The 12,783-nt window shown below is 45.2% G+C and overlaps 2 protein-coding genes across 3 annotated transcripts in view; both read right to left on the bottom strand.

Moving 5' to 3' along the window:
• The window catches only part of LOC129345254 (cell surface hyaluronidase-like), a 73,518-nt gene that overhangs the window by 29,499 nt on the left and 31,236 nt on the right, over window positions 1–12,783 (bottom strand). The window contains exons 17-18 of the mRNA XM_055002295.1: window positions 12,022–12,237; window positions 5,090–5,298 (exon numbers count right to left, since the gene is read on the bottom strand). Of these exons, the coding sequence (XP_054858270.1) occupies window positions 5,090–5,298; window positions 12,022–12,237 (425 nt within the window). The remainder of the gene's footprint in view (window positions 1–5,089; window positions 5,299–12,021; window positions 12,238–12,783) is intronic.
• Window positions 1–12,783, bottom strand: part of CEMIP (cell migration inducing hyaluronidase 1) — a 127,452-nt gene that overhangs the window by 84,981 nt on the left and 29,688 nt on the right. The window lies entirely within an intron of this gene.

Below are 12,783 nucleotides of genomic sequence, written 5' to 3'. Positions count from 1 at the left end.
CGAACCAAAAAAAACCCAAACAAACCGGCCTAAAAATTGTCGTGGTTCACTGCAGTTTGTCATAAACGCCCCCTGATGAACCGCCAGTTCACGAACTAAAAAGCGGACCGGTTCATGATGAATTTTGGTTCGTATTTCAGTTTGTGCCCACCTCTAGTGGGCTATTTTGCCCTCTGTGGAAATCCACGTGTACTTTCAATCTGAATCAAGTACTGCACATATGGAAATTGAGGAGAATTATTAACTCAAGTCTGAGGCTCCATCTACACATTACAAAGTCCTTGTGCTTGCTGGGGAACAACGCAAGGACTTCATATGACCCATGCTATGGGAGTTTTATACCTACCAGACCAGGAGCAGTGCCATGGTTTACGATGCCTGTGGCTGGCCGGCCAATTGACCAGCCGATTGGCCGGGCAGGCACATGCGTGCGCACCAGCCTGCGTGATAACATCACGTGTGACGTCATCACGGGCATGTGCACAAGCCAGCCCGATTGCTGCAGCAGGAGGCTGGGACGGCATGCGGGTGGCCTGCCAGCTCTCCTGCTCGGTTGCCCTGTGCCACCCCAGACGCCTGCCCGCAGCTGCTGCACCTGCTCGGGGGCATGTGCTGGTGCCAGCAGCAGCGCAGGCGGGAGGGCTGGAAGGCTGCGGCTCCGTGGCACGCACTTCCACCCCAAGCGCCTCCTCTGGTGCCCCACGCCCTGAGGCAACTGCCTACCTGGCTTCAATGGGCGCTCCAGCCCTGTCCCAGACACACAGAGGCTTTTTTTCCCTGCTTGCAGCATGCAGGAAGAAGCAACTTTAGCCTCCCACCCCATGCTGTTTTCACATCCGAATATAAACGGAGCTGTTAGTGGCGCTTTTCTAAAAAACATGTTACTTGCATGGCTACATGTTGTGAAACAGAGTCGACAGTAGCTCGATGGAGCAGTCCGAGGACATGAAGCGGCGCGCTGGGGGAAGCTACAGTCGCTTTTCTCTGTGCGTTTTGGTTACAAACAGAAAAAAGCCAGTATGCGCCTAGGAAGCACAAAACTTCTATCATTCCCATGATACAAAGTCTTCATTAGAGATGGGCCATTTTTTGGTTTGTCAGAGGGCATTTTTGACAAATCACAACGAACTGCTATGATTTTTAGGCTGGTTGGGTTTTCGGTTCATCACTGGCGCTGATCAATCAGTTTCCTAGGCAATGGGGGTGGGGGTGGGCTTTCTGCAGACCTTCTGCTGCCCTGAAAGTGATGTATTCATGAACCAAATGAACCAGTTCACAAACTGGGCAATTTCATGCCTGCTCGTCATTCGTGAAACGCAATGAACTGCCATTTTCCCAGTTCGTGCCCATCTCTAGTCTTCATTTTTTCCCCCAACACACATACAAGGGGTAGATGGAGCCTATTACACAGGACACAGGGTGGGGGCCCCAAACTGTGTACCCTGTAATATGTGAATCAGCCCTTTCAGAAGGGGAAAAGGCATTCATTCACTTCCACTGCCTGGCCAACTGAAAACCAGAGTTCAAGAATGGTATGCACAGAGAGTCCGTCAGCTAGTATCAACTAATAAAGCTATCCCACTCAAACAATCCATTCCATCTAATTCATTCTATCCTTCCGTTGCTTTGGCGGATTTCTTGGCACTTCTAGCTATGGCGGAGAAGCAAACCACAAAAGTCTTCAATGTCAGGATTACAGATGACCCCAGGAACAGCCTAAACTCCATTATCAAATTCTTTTATTTCCCCAATGGACTTTTCTCATCCAACGCTGCATATTTATTCCAGAAACACCGAGGCAGCATTCTTTGAAACATCAGCATCCCCCACTATCTCAGTCCATAGAGGCAGGGAAAAATAGCTTAATGATTCTATCAAACTGCACTTAGAAAAACCAGGAGACAGCTATTAAGTGTCAATCACACGTCCCGGTTTTGCACAACCTGCATTTTACACATTTTTCCCCCTGTCCAAAGCGACGGTGTCTCGAGATTAATTATCAACTAAACTGTTTGCCAAGCCAGATTCAAATGATCCCAACTCGTCTAGCCCAGTTGGCATCCTGAAATGCATTCTCTCTTTCCATTCTAAAGAGAACAGTAATGGATCATTCAAAGCAAAGTAAGAGTCACACGTCACTCCCTTTCTATGCTCTTACCTCCCCTTTCAAATTCTTTTATACCTGCTGCTTTAACTCTTCTCAGTTCGGCAAGATCAGCTTTGGACGGTGTTGCATTAATAATAATCCTAATTTCATATTCAAAAAGATGGAATCTGTGTTAGAGATAAAAACCGGCCAAGAAAAAAGATCTTAGGATAGTGGGGGACACCTTGCTGAAAATGTTGACTCAGTCTGCAGTGGAGATATAACACAGACAAGTCCTGTGGCTTTGGATCTTCAGAAAAGGGGGTTGACATTAAAAATGCCAGCTGAGAAATGCCTTTTGCTCAAGTCCCTGTTGCAGCCAAATTTGGAATATACTGTACAGTCCTGGCTGCCACATCTCAAAACAGATACTGAAGAGCTGGAGAAAGTGAAGAAAAGGGCAGCCAAAATAAACATAGTACTGGAGTGCCTGCCCTATGAGGCAAGGCTAAAGCATCTGGGGCTTTTTATTTGAGATTACTGAGGGGGCGACATGATTGAGGTGTATGCAAAACTATGCATGGTGCAGAGAAAGGAAAAGAAACTTTTTCGCCCTCCCACCATAATTCTAGGACTTCGGTCACTCCATGAAACCAAAGGGCAGTAAATTCAGAACAAACAAAACAAAATACTACTTCACGCAGTGGGTAAATTGGCTTGTGGAACTCACTGACACAAGATGTGGTAAAAGGCCACTTGCTTAGATGCACTTAAAATGGTATGAAGGCACTTTCTGGAGGAGAGATCTATTGTTGGCTATTACTTTCTATGCCAAGTAGGATCTTTGCGTTCTATGGCAGGGTGCCTCTGATTGTGAGATGCTAGGAAGCACTCTACAGTGAAGGGCTGTTGTCTGTGTGTTTTTCTTGCATGCTTTCCTGGGCCATCTGATTGCTCATTGTCGGAAACAGGGCGCTGGACTTGACAGACCCCACTGGTTTGAAGCAATATGGCTTAATCTTTTGATCTTGTTCATTTCATTCTAGTCCTTTCCCCAAGTTTCCTCGCACAACAGTTGCGGCATCTATGGCTTCTTTTTTCAACTGCCCCCATCGAGCCAAGCAGCACTTGGCAGCTCTCCTCTCTCCAGCCCTTTTCATTCCTGACTGCAGCTCGGGGTTCTTGGACGGGGGGGGGGGGGGGGGAGAGAGAAGACACACAGAATAATAGTTTAAGTCTTCCCCCAACATTTGTTGCTGACGCAGTCAGTATAGCTGGCGCTACTGTTCTTCATAGACTCCTCCCTCCCGATGTTGACAGTGCTAATCCTGAACCATGTCAGTGCATGCAAGGTGTGCTCCACATATGCACACACATACATACATGTCAAAAGCAAGGAGTGGCACATCACCACAAAACCCCAACAGTACAAAGACTTGGGATGTCGACAGTCCATTTCTCATTGCAGTCCCTGTATACTGGGCTTGGCATTTTAGAATATTCTATGGCAAATCGAAATCTCCAGCATGGCCCAGCTTGCATATCCAAGCTCATAATTCTCAGACATGCAGACAGGGAAGAAGAGGAAGGCAACTGGTGTAAGTTCCCATGGCGCTTGATCCTTTTTTGGGGTTGGGGAACTCTACACGCTTTGCTTGCCAGGGCAACATAGGCCCAAACCTACTACATTTCTGTCCCTCTTTCTTTCTGGCATGGCCTCTTGCCTACCCCGATAGAGCAGTTCTAGAGCAGAACATAGACAAAAGACATTACAGACACTACGTTTAAAAAAAAAGTTGGTTCTTCCTTCAAACTTACATCTTACGTGCAGTCTGTATAACATGGCTCTCCAGCCTTCCAGCTACTTCACATACATTATCACAACAATCGTTCCCAGTCCCACATTACAGGGGAATAAGAAAAACAGAAACTAGAACAACTTTTCTGACAGATCCCGGGATAATTTTCCACCAGTAGAAAGAGGTGGGTGGGTGGGTGGAATTGTCACCAACCTCCCCTTCCCACTACAGACTCCCATGTTATTCTTGGGGATCCTCTACCTCTCAGTAGCAGCATTTAGGGGAATTTAGTACACTGCAGCAGAAGGAAAGAAACGGGAAAAGTTCCGCTCCATTGACGGAAATGCCATCTGCTAGTGGAAAACTACTGTTGGACCCTCTCTTACCAAACAGCTTGAAAAAATACCACCATGAGAAGGCAAAGGTGGATTCTCACTGCCTCACTTTCAGAACAGTCCAGCCACACCTCCACCTCCCACCCCCAGGACTCTGAATGCATTGGCTCGTTCAGAACTGAGAATCCATTCCAAAAGAAGGTATGCTCAAAGAAGTCAGGGCTTGTCAATTTTTCTGAGCCAAGGCAGGATCAAACTGCACACCACAGAATAACCTTCAGAATTAAAATGGGAATAAAAAAGACCGGTTATCATCCTGGCTTATATAACAGAAAACAGAATGGAAGAAAAGCATGGAATCCGAGATGGAACACAGCCCAGAGAATTGTGTATCAGTCCTGAATTATTTCAGCAGGGAAAATGCTGGTGTTTTCAAGCTCTTATATAACAGAAGAATTAAATAGCAGCCGTAGTGTTTAGACTACGCAGGGAAAACGCAGCTGTACGTATGCCCTCGGAACCATTGCTGCCCTTTGCAGAGAGTGAGGGGAGGAAAAAATTATGAGTGCAGCAGCAAAAGTAAACTAATGAAAATGAGCATGCCAAGGATCTATTGGATTTGATCCTAGAGCCAAAATGCCAACAGTAATCTTGAAAGTCTTCTTTAAAAAAAATTACTGGAAGGAGAAACAGCTTTGAACATCAGAGAGATGGCAGAGAAAGTGAAAACAGAGAAGATTTTTTGGATCTTTTGTTCATATCAAATTTTTAGACAGGCCAAAAAGAAACAGAGCGAAGGGGAACTTGGAATAGATCTAGAGCACAATGTGCCATCCAGCACAACCAGACCCCACTCCACCATGCCTTACTTGTTGAAGTTGACCAGATAAAGAATGACCTCCTCTGGGGCTCTGCCATCCCACTGGACAATATAGGCTTGAGCCAGCATCACCACTGGCTGGTACTGTTGGTACGAGACCCCTCGATTCACTCCGCGTAGACTCAAAGGATGAGAATGGTATGTTGCTCTGGCAATGGATAAGGTCAAATTCTCAGGACGTCTGGCCTGAACATAGAGCTAAAGAGAAAAGGAGGAGGGGGAGAGAAGAATTAAAGTTGACCAAACGTTGGTTGTCCCCACAAACACCCCTTGGGAAAAGAAGCAACTAGCTGCATGTGAGATACCAGGAAGAAAAGAATTGGTTCCTGCAGACTTAGGCAGAACTTATTTCCATCATCCAAACACAGAAAAACGGGATAGAATTTGCAGTTGCTTCCAAGTTCTACTGGCAACTGAGACCAAGACAGAACAGGATCACAGAATGACCTATAGGTTTTGGTTACAGGTGACCCACACTGTGTGGTATAGTAGCTGGGGGCTGTATTAGGATCAGAGAGACCCAGGTTCAAATCCCTACTCAGCCATGGAAACTCTCTGAGTGACTTGAGGCCAGTCACTCTCTCCTAGCCTAACCTACTTCACAGGGTTGGTGTTTTGAACAAAAGAGGGAAGAATGTTGTTGTAAGCCACGAGGAGTGGGGAGAAAAGCAAGGGACAAACAAGCCACTTGGTTTTAAATAATCTCAATCATTCTGTCACACAGCGAGTGCTCCCACAAGCATGAACGGTGCCTTTCATGTCAACAAAGGGAGAAGACCATTGAATATCCATCAAAATGAATGGGCCAGCCTGCATTGATGGGGAAGCCTAAAGGTATACCTGACAGATCTGGGCTACCATTGTTGCCCTTCTCCTTAGATCACAGTGAAGTCATACACAGAGATTCACCTGGGAAAAGAAAGCACCATTTCCCAACGACTGGGCAATAAAACTTCTGTAAAAAGAAAGTTGAGATTCTCCACTTTCCATTTGCACAAGGGGAAGCTTTCCACAAACAACTCTCATAGGAAGCTGTGGACAAGGAGTCCAGTAACTTTAGCAGATTTCTTCGAGAGGCTGCACTAGCGGGTTTTTTTTTTTAAAAAAAATAAACCCCACAAACACTCTTATATACAAACAACTGGCTCCTGGTGGAAGTGAATACATTATTTTACCCTTCTAGTTAAGACTCTCATGGAATTTGCTGCCTTCCCCCTTTACGTGCAAAGCTAGAGAGCACGGCTGGATAAGCTCCTAAGTAGTAACAGAAAAGCTCTGGCAAAATCATTAGCGTGTTAAGATGCAGTGTCGATTTGGCGGAGCACCGGTAACCTAAAAATAAATAAATACCACTCTGTTGTGTTCCCATGTATTTGACTGAGCCATAAGCCACAACAAGTTCTAAATAAAAAAAAAATTCTAATGACTATTAGCATAAACATTAGGGCATGTAGGAGCTGGTCTGCCCCCCCCCCCGCCCCCAGTCTTTCAAGAATTTTCAAAAATGAAGGCTGGAACTCTCCCACAAATGGCATGCAAAGATTTCTAACCAGTCAAAGGCCTGGGAAACTGATCTGGGCAGAAACCAGACTTCTTTGAAAAAAAAAAGTCACTGAAATCATTTCTAAAGCAACCACCTTAGATCTTGCAGCGGGGAAGTGGGGCAGGGTGGCGGAAGGAGAAAGGGGAAAAATTCATTTCTAAAGCTATCTTTTAAAGAGGAAAGGAGTCCACATCAGAGAGGAAACCTTGTGATTCTCTCATAGGGCAAATTATACGGTAGGGCATTACAAGGGAGCATCAACAGGGGGGTGCTTAACCCATTCCCCCTTGTTCCCCTGCAAATACCCAGGAAAACTTTTCAACCAACATTTGTCAGAGTCTCTCTCTACATGAGATGTCTCGGCGCATGTTCGTCAAGTGTAGCGAGACACAATGTTAGCCAGGAAGCATAGAAAGAGCCAGTGGAGATCATTCTGCAGAAGGTCTGTCAATTTCATCTTTGCCTCCCCCAAAGACTCTGTCAATTTCACCTCTCCAGTCTAAAACTGAGTGGGATCGCAACCAGCGAGGAATGAAAATAGGCAGGAGCTGCCTTCCAGAGCTGGGCTTGGACCTGGAGAGGTTATATGACATTTCCCTTCTGGCATTTTACAGCCCCTTCACACAGTTCCAGTGTATAGCAAAGCCTTTGCCCTGCTGCTGGCTCTGTCTTTTAAAACTACCCTTCATGGCTAATATTACATCTCCTGACATGTGTTTTTCACATGTCAGATGTCTCGTGTACAGAGACTCTCAAATGGCAGGCATTTCTCAAAACACCAGTTTGGATCAGACCTCACAGCAAGCCATGGTTTGCCATTAATAAATATCACCCTACCCCTAGAATCCTCAGACTCACACGCTGTGGAGTCCTCCCCTTGTGCCATCAGTTACGGCACTGGTCCCCAACCTTTCTGGTATGTTTACCCACAAGTCCAAATTAACATGATTTGGTGATTCACTTAAAAGAATAGAGCACGTGCAAATCAATAGCCAGGAAGCACAGAAAGAGCAAAGAAATCAATAGCCAGGAAGCAAATTCCTGGGACCCACTTTCACAGGTTTCATGACCCACTTTTGGGCTGGGAAATTCTGAGTATGCCAAAGAAGCCCCCCTCCCCAAAGAGAGATTTCATTCCATGAACGTAGAAATCTCCACTTAGCAGACACCACATGAGAAGAGAAGAAGGAATGGAAACCGCAGGTCCCCTGGACTCACGGCATTCCCAGCAGCAAATATACAACCCGTGAATGACAACGGCACCACTGGGAGACAGGGCCCAATCCAGACACTCGTGTTGTGTCTGTTGCACACTCCCATACCATCCTTGTTTTGAGGCATTATCCAATTTCCTGCCTTGCCACAGCAAGCAACGATTTGTTGCTGTTGCTGCTTTTACTATGCCTGCAATGAAACTCTAAGGACCTTTTCCCAGGAGTAACGCCCACTGGGTAGACTTAATGGGATCCTGAGCAGACTTGCTTAGGATTACTCTCCTAAACACTTGTAAGTAGGGCTGGTGGGTTTTGGCAAGGCTTCCAATCGACCAGGTAACAGACAGAAATTCAACAGACATAGGTTTATCCATGAACCTGCATTGGGGGGGGGAAGCTTTACTTATCTGAATTCTGCCTTGCCATCCATCTATTAAAAGCCCAGAAGCCTGTCAGGAAAACCCAAGTAGCAGTAAACTTTAGCCACAAGAAGAGATTCAGCCATGCCTTCCAAACAACTTAACTAACAAAGACCACAAAAATCACTAGTCCAAGGCAGTTTTAAAGGCTGTTCTTCAAGCTTCAGAGAAAGAACAATGATTGTTTCTTTGTCAACGATACAGTAAGTGGTACAAGGAGCACTAAAAAAAAAAAAAAAGGTAGGTCTTGCGGTTAGTTAGAAATATTTCCCGACTGACTTCATTTCTTACTGCAGCCAACATATGCAAGGTTTCAAGGATTATAATCAAGACAGTTTTCCACTTTCCAGCACATAGCTTATTTCTAAAGGGTTGCATCTAAATCTACATATCCAATTAGCATTTTGGATTGGCAGGACAAAGCAGCCTGATAATAAAGCGCTGCTTCAGAATTGTGTGTACATGCATATGCAAACCCAGAGGAATGCTTGGTGATTATATATAGGGCTCTTGGTGCCAAGGAAGTTCCCCCCAATGACTCAGATAGAAAATGTGCTGCCTCCCCCACTCCCTAGCCTGGCTCCTGTGCCTTTAACATACAGCTGCCTGGTTGCAGCCTGGAGGTGTCCTTGGCTTTCTGCTAGCCATGGGGATAAACTCCAAGCATACCTTCTTTCTTCCCCCTCCCATACTTTCAGCCATTTCCCCCATCCCTCCTATCAGAGCAAGCAGGTCTAGGTGTGGCACACAGCAAGTATGCATGGAGGAAGGAGAAATGGATGAAAGAATGGGTGGAAAGAGCATTTTTTTACATCCAGTTATCCGAGATTAGGGGTTAGCCAAGAAAGGTATGCCATTCCATCAGCTGTTTAGAAGATGAGGTTACCTTCTGCAAGAGTCAGAGCTTTTGACTATCAAGGTCAGTCTTGTCTACTTTGTCTGGGAGCAGCTCCTCAGGGTCTAAGGTGGAGGTCTTTCGCATCCCCTGCTCTCTGATACCTTCTAAAATGGAGGTGCCAGGGACTGAACCAGGGACCTTCTATATGCAAAGTAAAGTGCTCTACCATTGAGCCACCAGCCCCACCCCATAGTTTGCAAATCAGCTGGAAAGGCTCCTGGGATGTGGAGGAGCAGGTAAAGCTTTCAGAAAGGGAAGTGGGACAGAGGCACTTGAAAGAGCTTGGTGATAAAGATACAGGTGAAGCCTGAAATGGAGTGGTCGACTCCAAGTTTTTGAGACATTAGTGGGCTCTGTGAAAAGATATCCAATGGTGGTAATGAACTGAGATCCCTGGAGACCCGCTGCCAGTCAGACAATACTGAGCTGGAGGAATGAAAGGCCTGACTCAGTAAAAAGTAACTTTGGGAAAGTCTATCTACACCACACGTGTGGAACACAGAGCAGATACCACACATCATCACAAACAAACGGTTGCAAAAGGCACTGGTACAAACACTACATGTGTTCAATGCAGCTTAACACAGCACAGGCACCTCCCACCTTGAGGAGACCCTTTCTACTCTACACTAACTATGCTGTGTATGAGGAAAAAACTGAAGATCCATGATTAGGTTTACCTCTTCAATCTTGCTGTGGTGCGCAAGGGAGCCAGTCAATCAACTAAGTTCTTGCTCAAACCAAGAACCTTGTCTTCTTCAGAACATGTGAATCAAGCTTTGGCATGTACCATGGAACCTTGGAGCATAAAAAAAAGACTCAGAAGGGCACACAGCTGGATTTGTGAAGAGCACTGACTAGCTCTCCCATTCGAAAGGGCAACACAAGCAATGCTCCCTTGAGACTGTGCAATGGTAGACAAGCTGTACGAAAGCTAGTGTGGTATAGTAGTTAGAGTTTGGACTAAGATCCAGAAGGCATGCGTTCAAATATGTACTCATCAGTGATGAATGACTCTAGGCTAACCTACCTTGCAGGGTTGTTATGAGTGAAAAATGGAGGAGGAGAGAAACACATACAGATATCGCTCCTTTCAGAGAGAGAGGGATAAAATGAGTTAAGATTTCAGGGAAACTTTGCCCTTGGTTTCACTGAAGAATGCTTGATGTATCTGTGAAAACCCCTGGTATTCGGAAAGCCACTGTATTCTAACATTCAAATGGTGAAGCAGGAGGGGAAAATGGATCTTGATGGATAGCGTTGGGGACGTGAGGGGGAATCAGTTCCTTCTATGTGCCCACATCTTTGGATCAAAACCAAGGCCGGTGTAAAACGATCAAAACACACATTGACTAAAATGGCAGTTACACCTGACTGTGCCAAAGATGAATACAGGGCCTTGTCTTCTGCATCCAAGCAGGAGAGGAAAGAAAAGCATATTTGGTAATGGAGTTTCCAAGATCAAAATGCAACTTTAAAGCTCCATGGCTTTGCCTGACTAGATTTCTCCTTTTATGTCTTTTGGGGCTAAAATTCATAGTATATGTATGCGACACCAGTTTGGCTGGGGGAAAAAAGAATCCACCAAAAAAAGGGTCACTTAGGCCCTGGAAGTGATATGTTGGAAAACTAAATTTGTGTTCTATTCTGCCAAACTAAACAGCACCCCTTGTACTCATTCCAGAGTCTTCTACTTTCCACAAAAGCAGGCAAGTTCTAAAGTAAATTTCGCCATTAGATTCTGATTAGATGGGAAACTCTGGTTTAAGAGGAACTGATCCCAGAGAAAATGGCTATTTGTTCATGCCCAAGCTCAGTCAAGAAATGTTTCTGTAATGGTAACAGGTGACTTATCGTGAAGGAGGAGAATATAAAAACAGACTAGAAAGAACAGATAGTCCCACGAGTTTGGAATTCTGAACGTAACACTCCAAGCAGATAAGTGCCAAAGACAGATTCCACAATTACACACTAAGAATTGGTTTTATACTGGCAGTAGCTATTTTATCTAGGCGCTCACTTCCTATTGCTGGGGTGGCCACTGTGAAACTAGCCCTGCCTGCTATCAAAGCATGTGAAAATGTAGCCTTTGTCCATGATAACAGTTCTGCTTCATGGTTCTTCCTTGCCATCCAAGATCTTTCTTCACTGATGCCTCCAAAGCATGGGCTTTACCACTAACCTATGGTACGCTCTTAATAGAAGTTGGTGCAAATATTAATTATCACTCTGGCCCATCTTCATATTCTTTCAGAGATAGCTACCATTCCATCCGGTAACATTTTACAATGTTACTTTCCAACCACTTTACCAACACTAAAACAGTTCAACTACATACTACTGGGTGCACAAAGCAAAAGGAATTATTTCCAGCCACAGAGTAGAGGAGAAAACAGGATGCAGAGTCTGCTGAAATCAGACATAGAGAAAGTGCATGCTGAGGGAACAGATTTGGCCAGACATAAGAGATTCCTTGCTTTCTCCTTCCCAACAGCAGGCAAAAGCAGTTGTTGCCAGAGATTTCCTTGCTCTCTCTAGCAAAGGTACTGAAGTTTAGTTCCAAACTTGCTGGAAACACCGAGAATGGCAAGTGATGGAAGAGGATTCTTCAGCTACAGGTGCCTGTATTGGTTATTGCAGCCATAGGCCAACACAAGTGCAAAGAGGCTTCAGTACACACAGTGCCTGGGTTTAAGAGCAAGCACTTCTAGTGACTATAGAAGTAAAAGTACTCTTCTGTATTGCAGTGTGCAGTTTACAGCAATACAGATTTGATTGCTCTCTCCCTGGAAACCTGCTGAAAGCACATGACATGATCTGTCAAACACAACAATCACTAAGAGTTACCTGTGCATATTTCCCGGCACATATCATTCCATTCCACCGTGGGACAGTAAGGCAGCCAGGGTGCCGAATCAGATAGTTGTCTGCTCTGCCCACAAAGGTGCCAGGATAACCCGTCACTGAACCATCCAAATCATGGAAAATTGACATTTTGTCACCGTCATTATTATTGTCTCCAAACCACTGGCCTGGTGCGCCAAAGAACACCTGGAGCCCAACCTTTAGAGACAGTGCCAAGAAAATAAAAACACAGTCAATTCTAATTTCAGCTACTGCATTATTGATGCATCCTTCTAATTCCAACAGAGTTGGAAACACATCAAATGTTTTTGAGCCCCAAAAAATTCCAAGTGAGGATGCTGCTGCCACAAGACTGCCAGAAGGTACAGAAAGTCTGTCAAGGAAAAGGAAGGCAACTCTAGAGTAATACTGTCACAGGACCTAGAACTCAGCTATGCTATCACTCGTACATCCTGATATATGATACAGATACAATCCACAGGAGGAAACCACCCCAATACACACAAGGTGTTTGGGGTTTGTGTTCTTGCTTCTACCTATTTCTTCTCACTGATTACAACAGTTGCACACATCTGGCATCATATTTCAGATGCCACAAAGTTCCTTGTTCATTTGGCTGAAGCAGACCGATAGATTTTCCCTTCTGCGGCTCTGCCTGGGGGAACTCACATGTATCACCTCAAGTTCCTTGGCAGTAGAGTGGAATCCACAATAAGAAAAATAAAATGGTTAATCTCTGCGAAA

Source organism: Eublepharis macularius, chromosome 18 (assembly GCF_028583425.1).
Source record: "Eublepharis macularius isolate TG4126 chromosome 18, MPM_Emac_v1.0, whole genome shotgun sequence".
Classification (NCBI taxonomy): domain Eukaryota; kingdom Metazoa; phylum Chordata; class Lepidosauria; order Squamata; family Eublepharidae; genus Eublepharis; species Eublepharis macularius.
Note: the sequence above shows the minus strand (reverse complement) of the source record. Positions and strands in the feature narration are given on the sequence as shown.